At 40.0% G+C, this 25,776-nt stretch overlaps 1 protein-coding gene across 1 annotated transcript; it reads left to right on the top strand.

The window, feature by feature from the left end:
* Nucleotides 1-11,039: 11,039 nt before the first annotated feature.
* Nucleotides 11,040-14,644, top strand: LOC140932452 (uncharacterized). The gene is made up of 3 exons (XM_073382061.1): nucleotides 11,040-11,325; nucleotides 11,404-11,874; nucleotides 14,217-14,644. The coding sequence occupies exons 1-3, from the start codon at nucleotides 11,040-11,042 to the stop codon at nucleotides 14,642-14,644; spliced, it is 1,185 nt and encodes a 394-aa protein (XP_073238162.1).
* The last annotated feature ends 11,132 nt before the right edge of the window (nucleotides 14,645-25,776 follow it).

Genomic DNA, 25,776 nt, shown 5'->3' with positions numbered 1-25,776 from the left:
TGAGGAATCACAAGAGGATCATGAATTTGCCGAAAAGTTAAAAACCCAAGCTCAAAAATACTTTCCTGATCGTAAACTTGAATTCTTTTATGAGCCTCTTCCAAAAAAACAAGATACGCTGGCGTTTCAAGGCTCGCCTAAACCAGCCGGTTACAACAGACAGCTTTGGAGCAGTTTCTTTATCGACTTGCTTTCAAATGACACCGTCATTGCGTGGATGGACAGTGACTCAGCCTTTTTTACCCCAGCAACAAAATCCACAATTTTTAATGGGACAAAGGTACGAGTCTTAGGCACAAGTTGTACATTACAGGACTCCGGTAGGAGCTGGGTACATTCCTGGGCACATACTTCACAACTGGTACTAGGAGTACCATTTGTCGTTGATTTTATGACTTATTTTCCGGTTTATATGTACCGGGACACTGTCACTCATTGCAGAGAGCATATCCTGAAACACTTAAACACAACTGATTTTGAAGAGGCCTTCAGAATGTTTTACAAGGGCTTTCTCTCTCCAGTTAGCGTTATACTCAGTTATGCATTTTACTTTGAGAGAGATCGCTACGACTGGAATTTTAAAATCTGCAACGACCTAGCAGAATATAACAAAAGGTTTCCAAGTGGCCAAACCATTGCGCCAGAGCATGTACAAAATGTTCTTACCGAACCTCAGACAGGTTATCATGGTTGGGCTGGTCCTGAATTCAGCAAAAATACCCTAGCTAGTTACTGTTTATCTCACAAAGCAGCAGGAAATAATTTGGATATATGCTCTAATCGTACGTTTTTGCCAAGTGATAATTTAATTTTTTTTGTCCACGATCTTCAGGTGGGTAATAGAAATCACCCATGCAAGGGTAACATCACCCAAACTTGTTTGCAAGTTTTAGAACGTCATTATAACGAAGTCGGACGAGAGATAAAACAAGGCCGTAAGCTAGAATGGAGCACTCTAGAAATTGCCGAGAAGGTTGCCGGCGAATTTGGTGTAACATGTCAGCCGATTCCAGTTTGAGACTTGACAAGAATTTCCTTGGAATAATTCAGCGGGGTGGAACAGGTTGTAATAGCGTTTGCTAACTTGTTGATTCGTGCCTAGCCTTTTGTACTCTTTATCTGTACATTATCAAAGTTGAGTGGTTATTTTTATATTTAAATTTCGTGGCACAGCGCCGGCCAACTACCAACTGCATCTCACTGAACAAGAACGGGTCCTTTGTATTTACGTTATGTTTAATAAACGAGCAGCAGTGTTTTATTGGGTTTAAAATCACCAGCCGAAGGAGAGTGATTTAAGACTCGATAAAACACGCGCTGAGAGTTTATTGAACTCTTGCAAGAGAGTCAGGTCTCGATCACACGCGCTTGGAACCTAATATGTCAATGCTAAGGAGTAAATCTATGGCAAAGATGGTAAGGATGTAAATAAGGGCCTGTTTACATGGATGTAAGGGACCCCCAGAAGGTGAGGTAGGCCGCTTAGGTGGGGTAACCCGCCTGTCCATATAATCTCTCATTTTAATTTTATCACGTTTACATGAAAGGTGGGGTGACCCTCCGCATGTTACCTCAGCTATCTGGAGTCCCAACCTCCATGTGAACAGGCCCTAAGTAGGCAAATGTGACATTTACCATGTTTGCCCCAGATTTACTTATCAGTTTTAGTAATATGGCACGAAAAGCGTATAATAGTCTCAACATAGCTTGAAAAACTGACTTCGCGAACTTTCATTTTTTTTCGCTTTTGTTACAACTCATTGAGTCTTCTAAAAGTTGGGAAATTACCTGAAGAAAGCTGAGCTCGGACGAGATCATCTTGGACCTTGTCCGAGCACAAGCACAATTTATCGCCGTTCACGTTCTCAAAAAGCTTCAAGAAAAATTAAAATTTGGTCAATCTACGACGCAGGGTCAGTAGGGTGCAGGGACGGCAAAGAAATTAACAGACAAGCGTGATGCACGTGCAGATTTGTTGTTTTGCTTATTAATTGCGCTCGTTTAGGGCACGTCCACACGTGGCGTATTCAAATCGAATTTATCCGAAAGCCTCTTATTATTCAAGGGTATTGTCTCCAAAGAATGGTTCCCAGTGCCGAGAAATGCGGCCGCAAGTACAATAGGTAATGGCGTCATTTCGCTGCTATGACTTCTCCGAAAAAAATTTTCATCTTTATCTAAAACAGCTGTGGTGGTAATTTTTCCAAATCTTTGCTCATGGTGACGTAGTTTATGCTCAAACTTGGGAGTTATTGACCTTGAAGAACCCTATCGAACAGACCTTGTATTAACGGCTTCCGCCACATGCCATAGTCTACTGGCTTTCTTAGACTGGTCATAAGTCGGAAACTGCTTGATTTTCTCTGGAAAGAGATATATATATATAATAATTTAAGGTTTTAAAAACGATCTTTAAGTTAGTTATTCATGCAATCAGTTTCGATTCTGTTCAAAGATGAAGACAGTTTTCTTAAATATCCAGTACACATACCGATTATAGAGAAAAGACTAGACAAGCATGGTCAGTTTCTACATAGACAGTTTGAAATAATGTTCAGTCTCTATTCAGAAAAACCATCTTTTATGTAACAGGATCAGCCAGGGGATATAGTTTAAAAAGTGGCCGCTTACGGGAGGTGGTCGCTTATGAAAAGTGGTCGATATGAGAGAAATACATGTAAAATACGTAAATAAATTAGCTTGCAAAGCATCGCCAGGGTGTATCTTTTTTTAAAGAATGCTGTTTTAGGGTTGTTAGGGTTAGGGTTGACACGTTAAAGTTCGCAAAAACAACCAATATTTTGAACTATTTTGAGAGTCAAAAAAAAAAATGGTGGTATAGTAAATAAGCTTTTCTCTAAATTCTGTTTAATTTAATTTGAAATTAATAAAAGATGTACAGGATGTTTTACTTTGGTCTGAGTTATCAATTTAAATTTAAAGAAAGATTACCACGCAGCCTTACATGGAAAATATCTCGCTGACTTCTTGTTGGCTTCTACACAAGCCGCTAATCGTGCAAGTGACTGGGGTCTGTGAGATGTTTTACTCTAAGGAAGTATGGAAATCTTTCTCTCAAACAAATAACAGCGAAAATATATAGGTTACTTAACTGCGCCGATACAACAGTGAACAACTTCTCTTTTCCGCCCAGAACGGTTACAAACCTCTCATAACAGACAAATTTAGCTCATAGTAGACAAAATGAAATTGAAACCCAAGCAGTTGAGTTTTATACCGCTTTCAGCAGCCGTGAAGTAAAAAAACAACAACAACAAAAGAACTAAAAAAACTTTTTCGTTGGACTAGTCTTACATATCTTACGAACTCCACCGAGAAACCTTATATAGAAACGATCACTAAATCGGTCGATCCAACAGTGAAATTGTTAAACAGTGATGAGTGACTACAAGAGATCAGAAAGTTTGTCAGCTGAATTACTTCGCTTACCTCAAATCTCTGTTCTCGACACACTGAAAGTATTGCTTTCTGCGACCATACATTTCAAGTAAAAAGGCGCCAATAACAGAAGTCGTAGGCAATTATGATACTGTTTCGAATCATTGGACTAAGCCAAGCAAAAGCCAAGCAAGTTGTATGCATACGTGCAGCTTGGCTCTCACGACAGTTAGTATCACGTGACCACCTTTCCACGGACCGTTGTTTCCAAGAATTCTACTCTGGATATATTCTAGTCTGGGGATTCCAGGTAGCTGGACTTTATTGGATTCCAGTGTTTGCTGTATTCCGGATTCCATAGGCAAAAATTACCCGGAATCCGGACTCCTTTACATGGGGCGCATCATTTGCGAAATCACAGAAATTTACGTTCAGAAATTTACCTACGTTCAGCTGTCAGATAGCTCTACGTTTCCTAGCTGTGTAAACGACTCATGACCACCCATGAATGGAAATTCCACTCTTACCTAAATGCCGATAACGTCATTGCAAAAAATAACAGACTCGATTAACAAGTGAGGATATTTCGGATCCCGATTGTTGTGATTTGGGGCTGTATTTTGATTCGCTACTCGAGGTTAGGTTACTCTCGTGGTATAGGTCTGATAGGTCACTGACAGGTGGCGAGGGTAACTGCCGCTAAACTGCCAGCTGCTGTTAACAAGCTGATTACTCCGGGGAGCTGGATTTTGACATCTGAGTGATTTTTTTGTTGTTGTCGACAATCAGCTCAGGGAATCAGCAGAACGGTGACCCGACCCGTGACTTTGTCTGGGTCAATATACAGAATATACAGCACAGCTGCCAGCTGAATATATTACCCCCAATCCAGCCCCAGAAAGCCTGTATGTAACGCAGATAACGGGTCTGTATCACCCACTCATCACCTTGCACATTACGGTCACCGAACCACCAAAAATTAAAGTTGCCAGCAGTAGTTTGTCCTCGCTCCTCACCCCCACCCGCCTCCCCACACACCCCCCAGGTGGCGATGAGCGAGCAAAGAAAAAACCAGTGAAAAAACGTCTGTTTTTGTGGGCTAAACTTCACTGAAACGCTGAAAGTTGCCTATTTTCTACACAGTTGACTGTAACTGCAAATGTCAGAAATGTGACTTTATTAAAATTCGGTAGAACAGATACATGCGATGCCGAGAACAGTGCTACAACAGCGTTGTCTGGGTTATCCCTCCATCTGTAGTCCTGCTGCGATACTGTCCTGACTGTCCATCGACCGATACACAGAACTGACAGGCGCTATTCACGCGACGCGCGCGCTGATATAGCGCTCGCGTAACCGGTAAGCCTGGTACCCTAAGAAAAGGGTCGTTGGGTTTTAAATGAGTTGGGTGAAATTTTCGCTAATGAGGCTGTCAGCTGGGTTTAGAAATTTTGCTATGCCGAAATCAGAATCTAGAGATTACTACGAAAGCTACGAAATTTCTAGGTGCCGAAATGAGAATCTAGAGATTACTACAAAATCCGAAATTCTTAGGTGAACAAACCACACAAATCCCGAAGCTCTGAGCCCAACAAACAGTCACCGCGAAACATTTTCGAAATTTTTAGCTGTTCTTGGGCTCTCGAAAATTTTAGCCATTCTAGAGGGCTCCGAACAGATATTTCCCAGAAAACGGTTGTTGGGTGCCCCTGATTTTTATACGGTTACTTAATCTACACAGTGATCTACATGAAGAAAAGGCCTCGAAACATACAGTGCAAATTTAGGTATAAATATAGGGGCTCACTTAAGCTTTCTAGTTGTAATCACGTGTGGTGATATTTACAACGAGTCAGTAACTACGCTCGGCCGCGATCATCGCTGTGCGCGTGGCCTTAAAGATAAAAAATTCTCCTTTACTTTGGTATAAACAAAGTAACATCTACGAAATATTTCATGGAAAGTACATGGTTTTTATGCATTAGTAGATGCGGCAGAAAACGTTTGAGAGTGCCGCAAAGGGAGTAAAGATTTCCGATACAAAAGCGGTGAGTGTGTGTTATAAATTAAATAAATTGCTGTGGCTATGTGTAAATAAATTGATGTGCGAAATTCAGACATCCTATATTTTCCCACAAAATGATTGTATAAGGGAATTAGAACTCATTGGTGCCCCGGATCATGACAAAACATTTTGCTTGAATGTGTTTTTTTTTTCGGAGTGAAGAAATCAATATACCAACACAGGGAAGATGTTTTTGCTTTTAAAGTATTCAATACATGATGATGATGATAAACTTTATTTCAGTGTCAGGTCTTCTAGCTGGCCAGGTAACGCCTACTAATAGTTTTTAATATCACTGTGGTTATCCTTCTTGTGAAGAGGCACCAATATACCCCTTTTCCATTGCTCGGGCCAGTTGCTGGTCTGTATGCATACATTGAAGGTGTTTGTTAGCGACGGCGCGAGGACGTTAAATGCCACCTTTAGCACTCTAGGTGGAATTTTGTCGTGACCGATACTTTTATTTGGATTTAAGGTTTCCAGAGCCCTAGTAACTTCTTTCACGTGAAAGTTGCGAAATTTAAACTGCACGCCATTTGTTGTGGCCACTTTGGGTACGTTTTGTACTCTTTTATAATCTTTCAGTTCTTCTTCCATTAGTGATAACATATATATGTGTGAGTCACCAATATCATTGGCTACCGTGGTGAAATAGTCTACGAGACAGTTTGCAACTTTAGTTTTATCTTGAATAACACTATCATTAAAATCTAGGTTAATAACGTTGTTGTCAGTTCCCCGTGCCTTAGAGTCCAGAAAAGGCTTAAACACCTTAAAGAAATCCCTAGGATTGCTGCATGCCGGATGAGTCCGTCTTAGTTTTCCGGTACTCTTCTTAAAATTGCCCGTCTCCTGAGCTTAGTGGCTGTGTTTCTTCACTTGTTCTTATTTATGAGATTCTCCTGTGATGTGTCCTTAGCCAACTTCTTTGTGTACTTCCTTTTCATTCGAATTGCTGTTTTCCATTCCGGAGTCATGTATTCCACGTCCCTCGACCTGACCCTCAATTTTTTCTGGGGTGCATGATTATCTAGAACATCATTGACTAACTTACTCCAGTAGAAGTATCGATCGTCAACCGAGTAAAAAATATCCCATATGTGCCAGGGGGCAACGCTTAGGTCCTTCAACAGTTCGTCCTCGTTTAGGTTCTTGAAACCCCTGAATGATATAGCCTTGCTAGGATAATGTCTTCGATCGTTGTCACAAACCGGCACAGCGTTGAGATCGCCGCCGAGCCGAACATAATTGCACTCGTTGTAAATATCAGAACTTGTAACTGCAACTGGAAAGGCTTAAATGAGACCGCATTTCCCGCTCATTTATACCTAAGGTTAGTACTATATATTTCCGAGACCATTCAGTAAATTTCACAGTCGACCTTTCGCAAGAAGGAGTGTTTATCGATAGAGTTCATCGCGTGGATCCCACAAAATACAATTTCAATGCACAAACATTAGTCTCCTCCGCTACTCATAAAATCACGGGAAAATGCGGCGTTCTTTGTCCAAAAACGCTGCTTTTTTTAACGGAGAAACAACTCCACGTCATAAATTTCTTGGCTATGACATCTGGCTATCCCATAATCCTGCGTGTCTTCTAAGTCTTCAATTACTGGAAAATCATTCACTGGGTTCGGACTTTTCACACACTAACCCTAACCATAACGAAACCCCAACCCCTCGTTTTACTGACACTCCCTATCTTTTCCGATGTTCCGTTTCTCCTGGAAATTTCAGTTCCACTGGAACGACTTGCCCAAAAAGTCATGTCTCTTCCACCTCATGACTATCACAGTGTAATACTCAAGGCGTAACGAGGAACTGGTTTTAAAAAGTTGCGAATCTGCCCGGTGTCCAATTCTTGGAAGAGAGTTCGTCAAGTTTTGATGTCCTATTTTGTTTGTTTTTTATTTGATGTTTTCGAGGTTAGAAGGGTTAAAAACGAGGATGTTGGTGATTCGGCGCGCCATTTAACATTTGCCACCTCACTGCCTTTACCCTGCGAGCAAAGCTAAGGTTTGTTTACAAATACCTAGTTCGATCGACCGGGAGAGCCGAAAATTTGGGTTTATGGCTCACTTAACGGGAACAGCCGAAACATGTCCAATCTTAACCTTTGCCTATAAAAAGCATCACAAAAATGCATGATAGCAAGCAGGATAAAACGGTAGCTTTCCTCCAGTTCAAAAGTTGCTCATACTCTTTCAACGTAAACAAATCGACTTGTTTGAAACATAAATTCAAAACATGTTAGATTGTTCCAGGCGTACAGATAGTAGAGCGCGGGAGAAAAATTCACGAAGAAAAAAAAACGAGGGGAGACTAGAGGGGGAAAGGGGGAAGCTGTCGCCCCCCTCGCTCAATCTAGCCGACAGTTCTAGCGTCAAAATCAGGAAATCATGTTATTCCCAGCCAAAAAAGGAAAACACATGTATAGCTACTCAGGTCCAGGTATTTCGGAGAAAACCAAAGAAACCAGGGTTACTTGACCACAAGAAAAAAGCTTATGGCTTAAACAGTGGTGAAAAATAAACTGCACCTGCGATCAAATCCTGTTAGAAAACAACTTCAGAAACATAATCCACAGGAACTGATTACTCAATACGCATGGAACAGACCAGCTTCCTCGTTTTCGGCGAGTTAGCGCTATTTTGGTGTTCCACTGCAGTGGAACACCAAAATAGCGCTAACTCACCGAAAACGCTTCAAAACGGCCTGAGACGCGGGCAAACAACAAAGAATACAACAAGGCAATAAGGTAAGTCGATGTTATTTAAAAACATAACATTTTTTCTTTCTTTTAAGAAAAACCGTTTACATCCCATACAAGCCTTTGTAAATAACCGTTTGTAACACAACACCGCTCGCAAGCAAGAGTCACGTCCGCGTTCATGTAATGAGCTTGGGCCGCCTGTGATTTCGCCAACGGGATGGACCTTTGCTATAGGCTCTCACATCTTTCTTAACTGGACTTGTAACAGCTTTCCCGAGCTCTCTGTGAAGTGGTGGAATTTTAGGAGTACCCAACGGAGCCGCTCGACAAAATACCCGCTCTTCTGCAGAATTTGAGCTCGCTGGGAAAAAAACTTTGGCTAATTAGCTGGCTGGGAAATCTAAATGTCTCTATGTCTTTGCTTTCATCTGAATGCCTCTTTGCAGGTTTTGGTGAGTTACTTTATGGCCTCAACTTTTTTTTGCATTTTGTGATCCATTTTTAGTGCATCCTTCCAATAGCGGGCAGGGTCACTGTTCCAGTAGCCTGGTTAAGAGATCATCATAAAAGTATGTCCAGCAGGTAAGAACGCCTTTTGATTTTATCACGTTGATCATGTTGATCTTGACAATGGTATGTACCTTCATTAGAACATGGCTGTTCAGAGACATTTTTGTTTGACTGTAGCACATAATAAGGTCTTTTCCTTTGAGTCTTTTCTTTTCGACGAAATGTCAGCAGCAAATAGAATTCTAAACGGAGTTTTCATGCAATCTCGGGAGACACAAGTAGGACTTAATTTCGAATGATTTAGATTGGCAGCTGCCATGTTCAGTCAGGATAAAAGGAGCTACAACAGGCTCTTGTCAGAGAGAAAGTTGAACAAGCTAGTGGGAGATTTTAAAGTTGTTTTGTAACCGAAATTTTTCTCACATTTTTTGTAAATGGTAAACAACCGTTGTTTTGCTTGTTAAACGTATTGCGTTCTTGGCGGCGCCGTTGCCGTCCCGTTTAAAGGTCTTAAAAGCTTCGATGAGCAAGAAACGTATAGCTTATTAATGTAAGAGCCATATTTTTGACGGTTCAGCAGCTTTACCTTTGATGTGGCCGCTTCGGGATTTAGACAAACCCGCGAAATTGTTCAGTAAACTATCTTTTAACTCTAAAATATATAACTGATATTCGTTAAATTGTCTTTAACCCGATTCAACGAAGTTTCGGCCGCATTTCTGAACTCATGAGTATCAACAGAATAACACTGAGTTTCACAAGTCCACCTCATGACTATCACAGTTTAATACTCAGGGCGTAACGAGGTCAACTGGTTTAAAAAAGTTGTGAGTCTGCCCAGTGACCAATTCTTGGAAGAGTGTATGTCAAGTTTTTATACCTCATTTTTTTTTGTTTGTTATTTGATGTTTTCGAGTTTAGAAGAGTTAAAAAGGAAGATGTCGGTGATTCGGCGCGCAATTTAAAACCTTGCCACCCCTTGTATACTGAAATCTACCCTGGGGGCAAAGGTTTGCTTTGGGCGCAGTGACATGTTAACATTCACAGATGGGAGTTTGCAAGGATCGTTTACAGTTTAGAGTAAACAATGAAAGAGCAGTTCGAACTTTAAAGCCTTCTTCTGAACAAAAAAGTTGCTTTGAGAGAATTCCTTCCAGGCCAGAATTTGCCTGTAAGTTTGCCGACTGGTTTTCCAGCGGCATTAAACAAAAATATGGACTGCCAACCTTTTTCACTTGCAGCCAATGGCTGAATTGTGGAGGAACCAGAGAGGTGACATGTAAAGGCGCACTCGTGCAGCCACTTCAGTCCATGTTTTGACCACACCTTGCCCACCCTAGTCTGCTACACAGCCGTTTTTAGTGTCGTCACGCAACGCTACTCTTCACGTTGCGTGACGACACTAAAAACGGCTGTGTAGCAGACTACGCCCACCCAGACCCGATGACGGTACAAGTCAGATAGACCATGACATCGGGGCCCACATCCCCTAATTTTTTCGAACAATGTCACAGGTTCTGTTACGTCCCCTTCCAACTGGAGTACAAGGATAAAGGAGACAAGGCCAACGGCTTTACGTCACCGCCCAATGACGCGAACTGAACTGAGAAAGGGGTTTCACAGCTAGCATGATCTCACCAGTTTTTTAAAGACCTTAGTTGATGGTCCGGCCGGGTTTTGAACTCACGACCTCCCGCTCAGCAGACCGGCGCTCTTCTAAGGACCGGTTCAGACGCCGAACTGAGCCGAACATAATTCGAATTAAGCCGACCCAAATTATTTAGACCGACTGAATTGATACAGACGCCGATCTTAATTGCAGCTGAAGTAAGTTCAAAGGGCGAAAAAAGCTCATTTCAGTCTAACTGCTTACAAAATACGTTATAATAATTTATGCATTATGTTCGGTACATGAAAAGTTCGGCGTCTGAATAAAAGCCGGCCGTTCCGTCGCTACAAAGGTGAAATTCTCTGCAGGGCTAGGCGAGAAGAACGGCTGAGTCGTTCCAAATTGAATCAGGCGTTCTTAATTGATTCAGACGCCGAAGTTTTCATGTACTTTTATTAAAATTCAATGTATTAGGTTCGGCTCATGAAAAGTTCGGCGTCTGAACCGAGCCTAACTGAGCTAACCTGGCGGCGGTCTTCCAATCGCGTAATCTGCAATCTAACCGACAGTTCTAGCGTCAAAACAAATCAGGAAATGTATTTATCATGGGTTATGTAACCTTTTCTTTGGGGTGTTACATGGTATGCTGTTCTGTTGCTTCATTAGCGGTAGGCTATATATTTGAGTTGTTCTCATTTATATTCATTCGCGTCTTACGACCGTCCCTACGCCCTCAAAATTATGTCCGATGTTGAAGACGTTACTCCAGCGAGCACAGATTTTCCTGGCAGCGACGTTTTGCTGCCTTCGCTCCCTAAACAACCTTTGTCTCAACCTCTCGAAGCTTCAGTACCAATCCAGTCTTCAGAATCCAGTGATATAGCGTCCGCGTTCTCTCTATTTAAGGATTATTTCGACAAGAAGTTGGGCGCCTTGAAGAGCGATATTCAAGACAGGTCGTGCAGTAATACCGATTCTGTGGCCAAAAAGCTTAAAGAAGAATCCAAGATCACGTTTAGATTCGAAGGTAATAAGAAACAGTTTCAATTCAACTCCGACCCTGCAGAGAAGGTGAAGTCGGCGTGACAGTTGCTCTCGGGAAGAGAAAAATTAGACCTTGTTAAAACTCACCTGGAAGAACTAGACTCTGACATCAAGAAGCGCAACAAACTTATCAGACTGGCAGACAAGTCCGCCGCCGGTTGGGATTTGGTGAACGAGTATTTATCAGACGAGCTGGCTAGCGGGTCAGAGGACGAAAAGCGTATCCGCCGTGCCGAGCAGAGGGCCCTTCGTAAACGCAACCAACGCCAACAGAAAGCGAAGCCATCCAAGCAAGGTTATTCACAACTCCAATCATCTACCGCAACCACCGCGTTTGCTGGCCAACATTCATCATCCTCCAGACCTATTTCTCGTACTTTTGGCGCTTTCAGCAAACCAAGATCAAGTGATATTTGTTTCGCCTGCGGCCAGCAAGGTCATTGGAGATCTCAGTGTCAAGTTAATCCTCAAGCCAGATCTTCAAGCTCGGGGCCGTCCTTTCCTAGTTCTTCTGGTCTTTCGGGCATTGGAGGTAAATAGGACCACAGAATTAAAAACTTGTTCTCCAAGGTTAGATATTAGCTTTACTCAATTTATTAGACATGTATCCTTCTTATTTGGAGTATTTCAGGGAAAGGGACTCTAGTTCATTAGTCGATTTCGATTATGATCGTAATCTATTTGAATTTGAACAGAATTCCGCATTCCCAGCACTTAAGGGTAGACTTAGGTCCTGTTTAAGTTATTGGCACACTATTGGTGCCAATAGTTTTGTTATCGAGACTATTAAATTCGGTTATCGGATCCCATTCATTAGCACACCTTGTCAGGCGCGTTTTTCTAACAATCAGTCAGCTCTTAATAATGCGTCTTTCGTGGAGTCGGCTATCGCTGAATTAGTCCACACTCACGCCGTCGTTGAGGTGCTCTTTATTCCACATGTCGTTAATCCACTCTCTGTCTCGATACAGTCTTCAGGCAAGAAGAGGCTTATCCTGGACTTAGGTCATGTCAATCATTTTATTTGGAAACAGAAGTTTAGGTGTGAAGATTGGAGAGTTTTATTATCATATGTTAATAAGGGCGATTACCTTTTCAGTTTCGATCTCAAGTCTGGATATCATCATATCGATATTTTTCCGGATCACCAAACTTTTCTGGGTTTCTCCTGGGTTTTTTCTGGTACCGTTCGGTATTTTTGTTTTGCATCACTTCCGTTCGGTCTATAAGCTCAGCCCCATACGTCTTCACCAAGTGTCTCAGACCACTCGTTAAGTTTTGGAGGTCTAACGGGCTTAAAATTGTTGTGTTCCTCGACGATGGGTGCGGAAAAGGGGATTCACTGCCTATGGCCAAGCAAAATTCATTGTTTGTGCAATCATCCTTAAGCTGTGCGGGGTTTGTTGCCAACTCCGTCAAATCACTATGGAACCCCACTCAGGTGCTTGTTTGGTAGGGTTTAAACTGGGACTTAGTTATCGGTACCATTTCTATTACCGATAGACGTATTTGCAAATTTATCGCTCTGATTGACAAATTTCTTCTATCCGCACCTTATGTTACGGCTCGGGATTGTGCCGTTATGGCAGGTCATGTTATGTCCATGTCGCCAGTTTTGGGTAACCTGACTCGTCTCAAAACCCGTTTTCTTTACAATGTCATAGACCGCCGTAGTTGGGATTCCCGTTTTAATATCGGGCTTCATAATGATTGCCTCTCTGAAATATTTTTCTGGAAAAACAATATCGTTAGTCTTAATACGAGACCTATTTTGCCTTATAATGCTCCCCTTTTGTTTAGCTATTCGAACGCTAGCAACGTCGCCTGCGGGGCTTTTGTTGTGGGCACTAATGAGGTGTCCCATCGTATGTGGACTGCTTGCGAAGCAGCTAAGAGCTCTACCTGGAGAGAACTTAAGGCTATACAATTTGCCTTAAGTGTGTTCAAAGCCTCGGTTCGGGGTAAGTGTGTAAAGTGGCATTCGGACAGCCAAGGGGCCGTTCGTGTTGAGGAGATAGGGAGTCCTAGTGCAGAATTGCATTCCATTGCGCTTGATATTTTCTATTTTTGTCGAACTTACAATATTACACTTATTCCCCAGTGGGTTCCCAGGGAACTTAATGCTTGTGCTGATGCGATTAGCCACATTGTAGACTTCGATGACTGGTATACAACCCCCGAGTTCTTCGCACACTTGGACCACCTTGGGGCCCACATACAGTCGACAGGTTTGCGAATGCTGCCAACGCCCATCTTCCCAGATTCAATTCTAGGTTTCGCGTGCCCGGCACTGAAGCTGTTGACGCATTTTCAATCTCGTGGAATGGAGAGAATAATTGGCTAGTCCCTCCCGCCCACTGCATTACTAGGGCGGTTCAGCATCTCCTTGTATGCGGTGCGGTTGGTACTTTAGTCGTCCCTTATTGGCCGTCTAATGTGTTTTGGCCTTTCTTGTTCGCAAATGCTATTCAATTCCAACCGTACGTCCTTGAGTACATTCATTTTCCCGACCCTTCAGGGATTTTTGCCCTTGGGTGTTACAAAGATTCACTCATTGGTTCAGACAGGTTTAACAGCGCGGTGCTGGCAGTCAGAATTGGCGCTAAGGGGCCTTAGTTTTTTCAAGCCGAGTGGCTTTATGTTGGCCCACGTGTTTTTTTTTTATTCCGCTCGTCGGTTCATTTGTCCTCGTTTCGCATGAAACTAGCTCGCCGAGTGGCTTGTTTACCGTCGTTTTTGAGTTGGCCCATTCGGCCTTAAATAGTTTTGCATCCGGTCAGAGGCATTACCAAGCGTCCATTTTTTATTGCTGTATTGACTCCCAGTGCGTGTACTGAGGAATTTTGCCATATATTTTTGTTCTTATCCTCGTAGAAGTTCTCAAAGATGCCTTGCAGCCTAATTTTCAACAGGTTGAAGACGGGCGACTCCGGGCACTGGTTCAAGATCTCCCCGCAGTTCTTCTTAAATCCAAAGCCGACAGTACCGCGAGGAAGTACGAAAAGGGCTTCAATACGTGGAGAAAATGGGCTTCTCAGTTTAAAGAAATTGTTATATTTCCCGCTTCTAGTGTGCACGTTTCATTGTTCTTTCTTAGCTTGATTCATGAATCTGCTTCTTGCAGTACTATTGACGAAGTCCATTATGGGCTCAAGTGGGTGCATGATTTGGCAGGTCTACCCGACCCCTGTAATTCCTTGTTAGCTTTACCTTTAATAGAATCTGCTAAGAGGCTTCTCAGTATCCCTGTTAAAAAGAAAGAGCCCTGTGACCCCCGAGGCTATTCAGCTTTTATTTTCTAAGTATGGATCGTCTTCAGCTAGTTTGTCTGATTTACGAGTGCTTACTTTGTGCGTTTTAGGTTATGCAGGGTTTTTTTCGCTTTAACGAGTTGGTTCAGTTACGCAGGTGTGATTTTCAGTTTGAAGATTCTTTTATGAGAATCTTTGTTCATCGAAGTAAGACTGACGTTTACAGGGATGGGGCTTGGGTTGTTATCGCTAAAACTTTCAAGCATACATGTCCTTATTTATTAGTTCAACGATATTTTGTGGCCGCTTCTTTTTCAGCAGACAGCGAAGAGTTCATTTTTCGCCCTCTTGTTTTTCTTCGCAGTACCGGAGCTTATAAATTGCGCGGGTCTGTTCCTTTGTCTTATACTAGAGCGCGGGAGATAGTGCTTGGCGCTTTCGATTCCATCGGCCTTCCCAAGCAAGACTACGGTCTCCATAGCCTTAGGGCCGGAGGCGCCTCCGCTGCTGCTAATGCTCGAGTGCCCGACAGATTGTTTAAAAGACACGGCCGTTGGAAATCAGACAAGGCAAAAGACGGTTACATTAAGGATAGTGTTCATTCATTGTTGTCGGTTTCATTATCACGGGTATTTAATTTTCCGTATTTCCCGTTCTTTTAGTTCGCACACGGCTCGTGTTGACACACCCCAATTGAGGTTGCTTGTTACATGATAAATGTTTTATATTCGTTTGAGCGGGGTAGCGAATTAGAATATAAATGTATTTATCATGGGTTATGTAACCTTTTCTTTGGGGTGTTACATGGTATGCTGTTCTGTTGCTTCATTAGCGGTAGGCTATATATTTGAGTTGTTCTCATTTATATTCATTCGCGTCTTACGACCGTCCCTACGCCCTCAAAATTAAATACCCAGTAACCAGGGGTTTCTCTTAGACGTAGTTTTTTGCATGCTGCTATACGAAAAGTTTAGCACGTTTTGTATGAATCATTGTTATACGAGCATAGTTTAGATCATTTTGTTGGGTTGTTTTTCTTGCTGTAATTTTTTTTACATTTCCGAGTTTTCGTTCTGTTTGTTGTATTATTTCCATCCATTCTGTTGATGAAGGCATAATAAAGAGGGTCGCACACGGCTCGTGTTGACACACCCCAATTGAGGTTGCTTGTTACATGATAAATGTTTTATATTCGTTTGAGCGGGGTAGCGAATTAGAATATAAATCAAGTTATTCACGGCCAAAAAGAAAAACACATGACTCAGGTCCAGGTATTTCGGAGAAAACGACAGAAACTAAATTAAACCCGAGGTTATTTGGCCGCAAGAAAAAAGCCTAAGGCTTACACAGAGGGAAAAGAATATATTAAATAGTAAAAAATACACTGCATCTGCGATCAAATCCTGTCAGAAAACATCTTCAGAAACATAAAGCACAGGAACTATCGAGGAACTAATTACTCAATACGCATGGAACAGACCAGGAGGGCCCGTTCCTCGAAAGTCCCGATAATTAACGGGCCCGGTAAGCTGTCTCCGTTTACATTAAAGATAAAGGTTTCAATAGTTTTGCATCTAACATGATAAAACTGTCAGTAAATGAAACTAAATGGAGTAGTTTGCTAGCCGGGACCCGCGCTCTTATTCTTTATATTTTGATTTGAATTTTTGATTTCGGGCCCGTAAAGTTACCGGGACTTCCGAGAAACGGGCCCCTGCTTCCTAACCTCTAAGCGGCCGAAAAAATTTGCTCAGTCAAAGTGTCCATGAGAGTTTAAGTAATTAGATTGTATTTGATTTGTACAATTTTTGGCAAACAAAACAATAAACAATAAACAGTAGAATACTCCATGCACTGCATAAACCACGCAAAAAGAGAGCAAGAAAAACCTCTATTGTTCAAGCAAACTCTACTCTGCTCTTATAATACCTGCGAAAGGTCCAGTATATTTACCGGTGAGATAAGTATGTGTAGTCAAATGGTGACGAGTGAAATTCACACGCGTTTTGTCCAAATTCTAATAATTTCCTTGGACAAAACGCAAGTGAAATTTTTCCCTAATTTCACGAGTATACCATTTGATTATCATGGGTGACGAATTACGTTAATCCCTTGTTTTTTTAGCCTGTGTACAGCCGCCCCTTACCTCAAAAAAATCGGATTTTTTTTAGGTAAGGGGTGGCTGTACACAGGCTATTGTTTTTTGTTCACAAGTTGTGACTGAATAAACTAATGCAATGTTTCTATTGGTCAGAAAGTTTAGGACTTTTGGCGGGAAATCGCAGCGGTCGGACGTGTATTCATCGTGTCTGCCTAACATTGCCAAAGATGACCCCTCTCTGGCACCTACTCCTATGAAAATACACTATCTGGCTCCCTGACGATGTAATCTACCTTCTTCAATGTAAATGCCTCCCAGAAAGAATAAAAGAGGTGATCGTGGCTCAACCGAAGACGAACCAAGAAATCCGAAGAAATCCAACATGGCGGCCGAGGAAAACATTGATGTTGAAGAACCGATTGAAGCGGGCAAGGAACAAGAAGAGCCTAGCCTTCTTGAAATCAAGGCTCTACTGGTCGACATACAAATCCAAATAGCTGCAGTTCTTAGCGAAAATCGAACGCTGAAGAAGGAAATCGAAGAATTAAAAGAATCTGCCAACTTCTACGAGAAGGAGCTTAAAGATTTGAAAGAGTCCTTGCAAAAGACCAAGGACGAATACAAAGAATTAAAACACATGCTAGCCTCAACAAGGAACGAGCTTAAAACAACAAAGGAGAATCTAGGAAAGCAAAAAGAAGAATCCGATCGACTGTGGGAACACCATGATGATTTGGAACAATACACTCGAAAGAACTCGCTGGAAATCCATGGAATTCCAGAAGATGCGTATCCCAGTACGGAGGCCGCGGTCATCAAGGTTGCTGAAGCCCTAAATATCACCATAGAGCCTGAAGAAATAGAGATTTCACACAAGCTGAATCGGGGCAAATCCATTATAGTGAAATTTTGCAATCATAAAGTGAAATCGAAACTTTACAAAGAACGCACCAAACTAAAGGATGTCAAAATCAAAGATCTATTTCCCAGCTACCCTTCAAATGCACAGGAACGACAACGTATTTTTATAAACGAGAACCTCACGGCTTATAGGCGTAGAATCATGAAAGAAGCGAACAAGAGAAGACAAGAGGGTACTCTACTCAGTGTTTGGTCTTTGGATGGTAAGATTTTTGTTAAGACATCACCCTATGGCTCCCCTGTTAGAATTTTTTCCGAAGAGGACTTAGATCAATTATAAACTGAACAGGCAAAATAATCTACGTTAAGTCTGGAGAGGGACGTCTTATCAACCATTCAAATTTCTCGCTGCCAAAGTAATTTAATTTTACTAACTACAAATTTGTCTATGCTCTGTTCTTTGTTTTTGCGCTACTCTTTTTTATTTATTCAAAGTGTTATTTTGTTTAATTTACCTTTTGTGATCATTTGCTTCAGTCTAATATTATATGCACGTTTTAGTCTTCATTATTTGTTTAAAATATCGAGTACCTTTTGCATCAATCATTTTACACCTAATAGAAAGAATGCAAATCCTTTATTGAGGCGCACATGTTTTTTTCCCGTCGAGACAACGTTTATTACAAAAGACTTGAACAAATCGTGACTTTGAAAATAACTTCATTGAATGTCAGGGGACTTAGGGATGACGCTAAAAGAAGAGAAGTATTTAATTGGCTTCGCGCCAAAAGGCCATCAATATGCATGCTCCAAGAAGTACACTGTATAGAAAAAACAAATCACTTGTGGAAAGCAGAATGGGGCTATCAAGCTTACTTCACCTCTTTTGAAAGCAACAAAGCAGGGGTATGTATTCTTTTTAACAATAATTTTAACCTTCAGCTCCAAAGACTTTACACCGACCCTGCAGGGAGATTTATTATCTGTGACTTAAAAGCTAACGAAAAGCTTTTGACCCTCGCTAACATCTATGCTCCCAACGAGGATAAACCTTCATTCTTTCAAAACTTTTACGATCATCTTTTAAATTTTAATTGTGAAGACATAATAATTGGCGGTGACTTCAACCTTGTTCTTAACATCGAAAATGACAAAAAAGGTGGCATTGCCAAAACGCACCAAAATAGCTTGAAGACCGTTCAAGAAATTTCAGAGAACCTAGATCTTCTCGATGTCTGGAGAATTCACAATCCAGATGACAAAAGGTACACTTGGAGACAACGACAACCTAAGGTTTACTGTAGACTTGATTTCTTTTTAATAAGCCAAAGCGTTATTGGGGACGTCACTAACACCGATATAGTGCCAGGATATAAAACAGACCATTCCATGATTACTTTAGATCTGTCTCTTCATGCAAATAGCAGAGGACCCGGCCTTTGGAAATTAAATACCTCTCTTTTAACCGAAACTGCTTATGTTAATCTTATTAAGACAACGATTAAGGAAGTTCAAGACGAATATGAAAATGATGACATGGTAAACTCTGCTCTATTGTGGGACATGATTAAGCTTAAAATACGGGAAAAATCGCTCAAATACGCAATGAATAAAACTAAGAAAACAAAGGGCCGTGAGGCAGAACTAGAGCATGCAATTTCCAAACTAGAATCGAAAATGGAGAACGGAGACTCTAGCGTAACAGAAAATTCTGAACTTGCAGAACAACTGAATGATCTAAAGAGTGAGTTAGAAAGAATTATTGAGACTCGTACGAAAGGTTCCATATTGAGAGCTAAAATTAAATGGCATAATGAAGGAGAAAAAAATACGAAATATTTCCTCAACCTAGAAAAGAGACACTATAAGCAAGGCATTATAAGCCAACTTAAAGTGGACGAAAATAACTTTATTACTTCGGATCAGGAAATATTAGCAGAAGGGGAATCTTTTTTTATGAATCTATATACATCCAACAGAAATATACACAATTTAATTGACACATATGTTTTTTTTAAACACGAAAACGACACCGTCCTGAATGACGAACAACGGAACAACTGTGAAGGCCTGCTAACTGAAAGGGAATGCCTTGCAGCCCTGAAAACCATGGAACAGGGAAAAACCCCTGGATCTGATGGGCTACCTTCAGAATTTTATAGAGTATTTTGGACAAACATATCAAACTTATTGATTAATGCTCTTAATTATGCGCACGAAACGAGTCAGCTTTCCATCACACAAAGAAGAGGAGTAATCAAACTCATTCCCAAGAAAGACGCTGAGCCGTATTTCATTAAAAACTGGAGACCGCTTACTCTTCTCAACTGCGACTACAAAATTGCAGCAAAGGCTGTAGCTAACAGGCTGAAAAAGGTTCTTCCCGATCTCATCAGCTGTGATCAAACTGGCTTTATGAAAGGCAGGTTTATTGGCGAGAACATACGATTAATAGACTATGTTATTCGTTTTACCAAAGAAAAAAATATCCCAGGGCTATTATTATTTCTTGATTTCGAAAAGGCGTTTGACACGATTGAATGGCCTTTTATCATAAATTCTCTTCAATACTTCGGTTTCGGCCCAAGTGTTGTAAACTGGGTCAAATGCCTTTACAGCAACATAGAGAGCTGCTTCTTAAACAACGGCTGGACAAGCAATTTCTTTAAAATTGAAAGAGGGGTCAGGCAGGGGTGCCCGTTGTCTCCATATCTATTTGTTCTTTCAGTCGAAGTCTTAGCCAAGGCTTTTAAAAGAAACAGCAATATCAGAGGAATACACGTTAACCAAGAGGAAATTAAAATAAGTCAATACGCAGACGATACAACCTTAATATTGAATGGTTCACAAACGTCGCTCTCAGCTGCTCTCAACACACTTGACGATTTTGGAGAAGCCTCGGGTCTCAAACTCAACAGTAAAAAAACAGAAGCAATTTGGATCGGAACATATAGTGGAAAAACAGAAATTCTTCTTCCAGAAAGAAATTTCAGATGGCAAACAAACAAAGTAAAATCTTTAGGCGTTTGGTTTACGACAGACCCTGAAAACACTGTACTTCTAAATTATAAGGAAAAACTGGAAAAAATTAACAATATTCTAAGCAACTGGAAATACCGTAGATTAACCTTAAGTGGGAAGATCACTGTTCTGAAAAGCTTAGTAGCTTCTCAAATTGTGTACGTCTTGGCACCCTTGTGCACAAACAAAAAAATAATTAGCGAGATTAACAAGCTCTTTTACTTGTTCCTTTGGAACGGAAAGGGCGATAAAATAAAGCGAGATATTATGATTAACAATTACCCAGCAGGTGGCCTCAAAATGATTGACATACTATCTTTCAATAAAGCGCTAAAAACCACTTGGATAAAAAAGTACCTGGATACAGATAATCAGGGTAAATGGAAACTTTTTCTAGATCTTGAACTGAAAAAGTTTGAGTGTACCCTACCGTTCACAAGCAACCTTAATAAGATAGACATAGCTAATATCTTCAAAACGCAAGACAGTTTCTTAAAGGAAATTCTCCTAATCTGGTCAGAAATCAATTTTGAAGAGAGGATAACATCAGAGAGCCAGCTTTCAGAACAAGGCATATGGTACAACTCACTTGTAAGGATTAACGACAGCCCTATTTTCTTTAAAGAATGGTATCGTAAAGGCATCACAAAAGTTAAGCACTTAAGGAACAGAGAAGGAAAATTCCTCACTCCACCAGAACTTTTAAACAAATACGACATCAAGGTCCAACCCTTGGCATACTGTGGAATAATTTCTGCTCTTAAAAAGCTATGCAACACATTCAACCAAGGTGACCACACAAACGAAGGTAATAGTTACGAAAGCTTTTCGACAAAACTAATGAAAGCCCAAAAAGCAAGCAAGTTGGTGTATGACAAATTAATTACAAAGAAAAGTGCCCCCCCTACTACAAGCCAGCAAAAATGGAATCAAGACTGCAACTTAGGTCAAAACGAAATAACGTGGGGTGCGACCTACCAGCTAGCTCATAAAATCACAAAAAGCATAAAACTCAGGGAATTTCAATTTAAATTGCTGCACAGAAGAATACCAACAAACGCTTTCTTAACTAAGATAAGAGTAAAAGAAAACTCCAACTGCTCCTTTTGTAAAAAAGAACCAGAAAAACTCGTACACCTTTTCTGGTCCTGCCCCAAAACGGCGCTCTTCTGGGAGAGCATCATAACGCGATTAAAACTTTGCCAAATTATTCCCGATAGTTACTCTGCAGACATGACTGTTTCACTAGGCCTGAGATCAGACTCTTCTAAACTTCAACGCCAGATCAACTTTTGTTTTCTTATTGCCAGGCACTATATCTGGCTCTGCAAAACAAAAGAAGCTATACCTCTATTGCAAGGATTTCTCAAACACCTAAAGACAATTTACAACATACAAGCACAAGCAGAAGCAAACAATGTTCTGCCCAAACAATGGTCATTCCTACACGACATCACGTAGAAACTATCGTTTCTACCATGGCGCTATTCCCAACGCCCCCTGATATTCTCTATGTCTTTCATCCGTAGCTTATCCTGCCTCAATAACGCCAACTATCCTTAAATAAGTTTCTTCCGATGCAACTGTGTACTTGAAGCATACGAAATGTAATAATGTTTGAAAACAGTAGTATTGTTAGCAATGTAAGCAATAAGTATTGTCAGTATTGTAAGTATGGTATGAATGTTGTAAATAATGTAAGCAGTGTAAGCAGTGTTCAATATTGTAATTATTGGGTTAAGTAAAGCAAATAAAAAAAAAAAAAAAAAAAAAAAAAAAAAAAAGTTTAAAAAGATGGGAATGCTATTGAACATTGTGCACGGTCAGGTCCAAAAAAGCCAACAAAAGAACAAAGGGGTCTAACAAGTTTCCCACCCATTCCACATTCCAAAATCCCCATTCCACCCATTCCAAATGGATGTGATTTTGACCATTCGCTTCAAAATAACAGCGGAAATCGAGATAACAAAACATATGTTTTGTGTCCTACGTTGCAGACGAGGACGTGTATCGGCGTTTTGAAAAGCATAATTATGTTCTTTCATTCATTCATTGCCATGGAATATACGTTTACGTTGTTTTTTTACTGTTAATAGCTCGATTAATGCGGCTGGCGGTCATCTGGTCATCTGGTCAGCCGGCGGAAGTTTCATGGAAAAGCATTAAGTGAAAGACTTTTCCCAACATTACGTTTTCAGTCTCTGTGGTGTAGTGGTTAGGTGTAGTCGCGACGAGCCGATGGTCTGGGTTCGAGTCTTACCCGAACTCTTTTTTTCCTTCTTTCTTTTTTTTCCGTTTTTTGTGTTGTTGTTTTTTATAAATATATAGCTAAATAACTGTTACTTAATAAAGTGTAATAAACAGCAAGAAAAGTATCGTGTTTCTAGAGAAAAGAGAGTACACTTTTTTGATAAACAATCTGAATTTCTATAAATTTATTTCCTACAATTTACTGTGGGAAAACCAGAGTTGATAACCACTTGATCATTTTCTAAACAACGTTCCCACGAGTTCTTTGTATAGACTGATAGTAATTATTCTAGTACTTTTCAACATGTAAATAAACATTCAATGTCATTTCGATTCTTTTAAGTTCCACTTCCTAACTAGTGCCAGTATCAACAGAATGTGCCGCAGCATTACTATCTTTTAGATACCCTAGTAATAGAGGTCGTCACCGCGATCAAACGTCTGAGCATGCGCGAAGATTTGCTTGGTGATCGCTACATTCGATTTGGAAAATCTATACACATGTGGCTACGTCTTCTTGCGGGCAAGAACAGAGAAATTTTCTTTGTATTTCAAGAAAGTTCACTGGCGATGAATAGGAAGAATAAGAAGAACGTATAACAGGAAATGTAAGTATGAGTAAACTTGCCTTTGACAATCATAATATTCCCCAAGTGCTCTTATGCTCTTGTTGATCAAAATGGTAGCACACATTTGTAGCCACTAAAAGTATAGCTCAAGTTTAAATAGTTTTAAATTGTTTAAGCTTTCTGTAATGTTTTTATACTAACACTGGCTTGAACGTAATTTGAATGGTTGGTATTTTTATTTAATACAAACCATTAAAGAATCTAATTCTCTCCACTTATTCAAAACGAAATTGAAAAAAAAATTATATATAAATTATTAGTTATAAATCTTGTAGTAAATAGTTATATTTCTTCCATGTCTGATATTATTTTTATACTTATTGTTACTTGTACCATACCTTATATTTTGTCAACTCAGTCTATGTAATTAGTTAATTTATACTTACCTTCATTGTATTTTGCTTTCGATCCTGGCCTTACCGTTACTGTTAACTTTATTTTTACTCTGAGGGAGCCCAATGTCTATAAGCCTCATGGTTTCTTTTTGGGCTTCCTCGCCACTTTCATTTGCTTTTGTGTAACTGTCTTGTTTTTTCGTTATTTGTATTTTGTGGTAAATCAAAAATAAAAACAAAATCAAAATATCTTTTGGGCTCTGGTTCGTTCTGCAAAATAAAAAATTTAGTAAATTGTCTGGTTGTCTTTTTTTTTTTTGCGATGAAACTGTTCTTTTATGACTGACGACCTTAATTTTAAGCTTGTTCTTATCTTTTCACATCAAATATATTATCTCGGTCAGGGTTTAAGTCTGTATTAATAACATGAAACTGTTCTTTTATGACTGACGACCTTAATTTTAAGCTTGTTCTTATCTTTTCACATCAAATATATTATCTCGCTCAGGGTTTAAGTCTGTATTAATAACAAACAAAATGTATCGATAATGAATAATTAGTTTAGATCTCATTCATAAAATTAAAAAGAGCACATCACATGAGTTTAGTAAACATAATCGAGGTTAAAAAAAGATGTATGAACATCTATAGTGTCGGTGTTATTTATTGTTTTAGGCCAGGTACATTGTGAGGGGAAAAAGGTTTTTGTTTTAGCAGATGTTTAATAACCACACATAAGTTCAATAATCACAGCAGCAAAAGATTATTTTTGACTGTTTGACATTGCAAATTGACCAGACATCAGTGTACATGCTGTCATTTCAACACTATTGCTTATTCTTCATGTTTGTTTACATTCATGACTAGGCTTCTGTTTTCATTATGCTGTCCATTCAATGCTCGCAGCTTGGTCTTAGTTTTACAGTTTAAATTACTAGCAATAGGTGGGGGGGAGGTTGGTGGTAAATGAGGTCTCAGTTGTACAACCTTCTGTGTTGATTGATTGATTGATTTTATTTTATTTATTCCTCCAATTCCTAGCTGATACATAGTTATGTAAATATAACTGAGAAAAATAATATAGTAACAGATAAAGATTTACAAAGGAAATAAACGTGTAAAATAGAAATTACAACATTTAAATTGAATTACATTGTATATTGGAAGGAGAGGAGAGGGGCACATCTAGTTAAACTAATATTTAACTGCCATGGTGTTTAATGATCTTGTATGCATCTTTAAAGTGGGCCAAATAATAGGAGTTAGAGATTATTGTGGGTTACTAGATGCTTGTATAGCATTAAAAGGAAAGGCACTTGGTATCTACTGTAGTTTTGTTTTTGTTATAACAATCTGACAACTTATTATTTATTTGATTAAATCTATCTTATTTTTGTACAGAAAGTTAGGAAGGGGATGAATAGAAGACACAGAGTCTAGACCCTGAAGGAGAAGCAGATCCATGAGAAAAGGATGCAAAATGGGAAGAAAGAATGGAAATGATGTACATAAAGAACACCTAATTTAACTGAAAAGACAAATAAAGGTTCCACTCAATTTTATTTGCAATTTTGTCTTCTTTCTTACAGTATTTTAGACTGTCTTTTACAAAAAATCTTGTTAGCCAAGCAGTCTAACTGACCAGCCATCATTTGGAGATGGGCAGCTATCCTTTCAAGGCTTTGTTACCTGTTTATTATTATTATTTTTTCTGCTTTTTCTTAAAGTCTTCTTTCTTGATCTTTGATCACCTCTTTTGCTTAAACAAAGTGCATTATTATGGTCTAAGTGAAAAAGTTAAATTCCGTTTTTTCTCTTCTGTTTCAATCACAAATAGGACACCCCTCACTTCCATTTCTTTTTCTGACAACTGGAAACAGGGATAACTCCAACCAGTTTTTCGATGATCACTTGTAGTTAACTGCTTCTGACGAGCTTAAAATGCAAAGCACACTGCGTTTATTTATAGCAAAATGTTGAAAGCCT

This window comes from Porites lutea, chromosome 3 (assembly GCF_958299795.1).
Source record: "Porites lutea chromosome 3, jaPorLute2.1, whole genome shotgun sequence".
In the NCBI taxonomy this organism is placed as follows: Eukaryota; Metazoa; Cnidaria; class Anthozoa; order Scleractinia; family Poritidae; genus Porites; species Porites lutea.
The sequence above is the reverse complement of the archived record's forward strand: the minus strand, read 5'-3'. Positions and strand labels throughout refer to the sequence as shown.

Bases quoted from the DNA above. Each gene is read 5' to 3' on its own strand.
- LOC140932452 (XM_073382061.1), top strand. From the start codon at position 11,040: ATGTCCGATGTTGAAGACGTTACTCCAGCGAGCACAGATTTTCCTGGC. The intron at 11,326-11,403 runs GTAATAAGAAAC...TCTCGGGAAGAG, and splicing joins GATCACGTTTAGATTCGAAG to AAAAATTAGACCTTGTTAAA. The intron at 11,875-14,216 runs GTAAATAGGACC...TTATCCTCGTAG, and splicing joins TGGTCTTTCGGGCATTGGAG to AAGTTCTCAAAGATGCCTTG.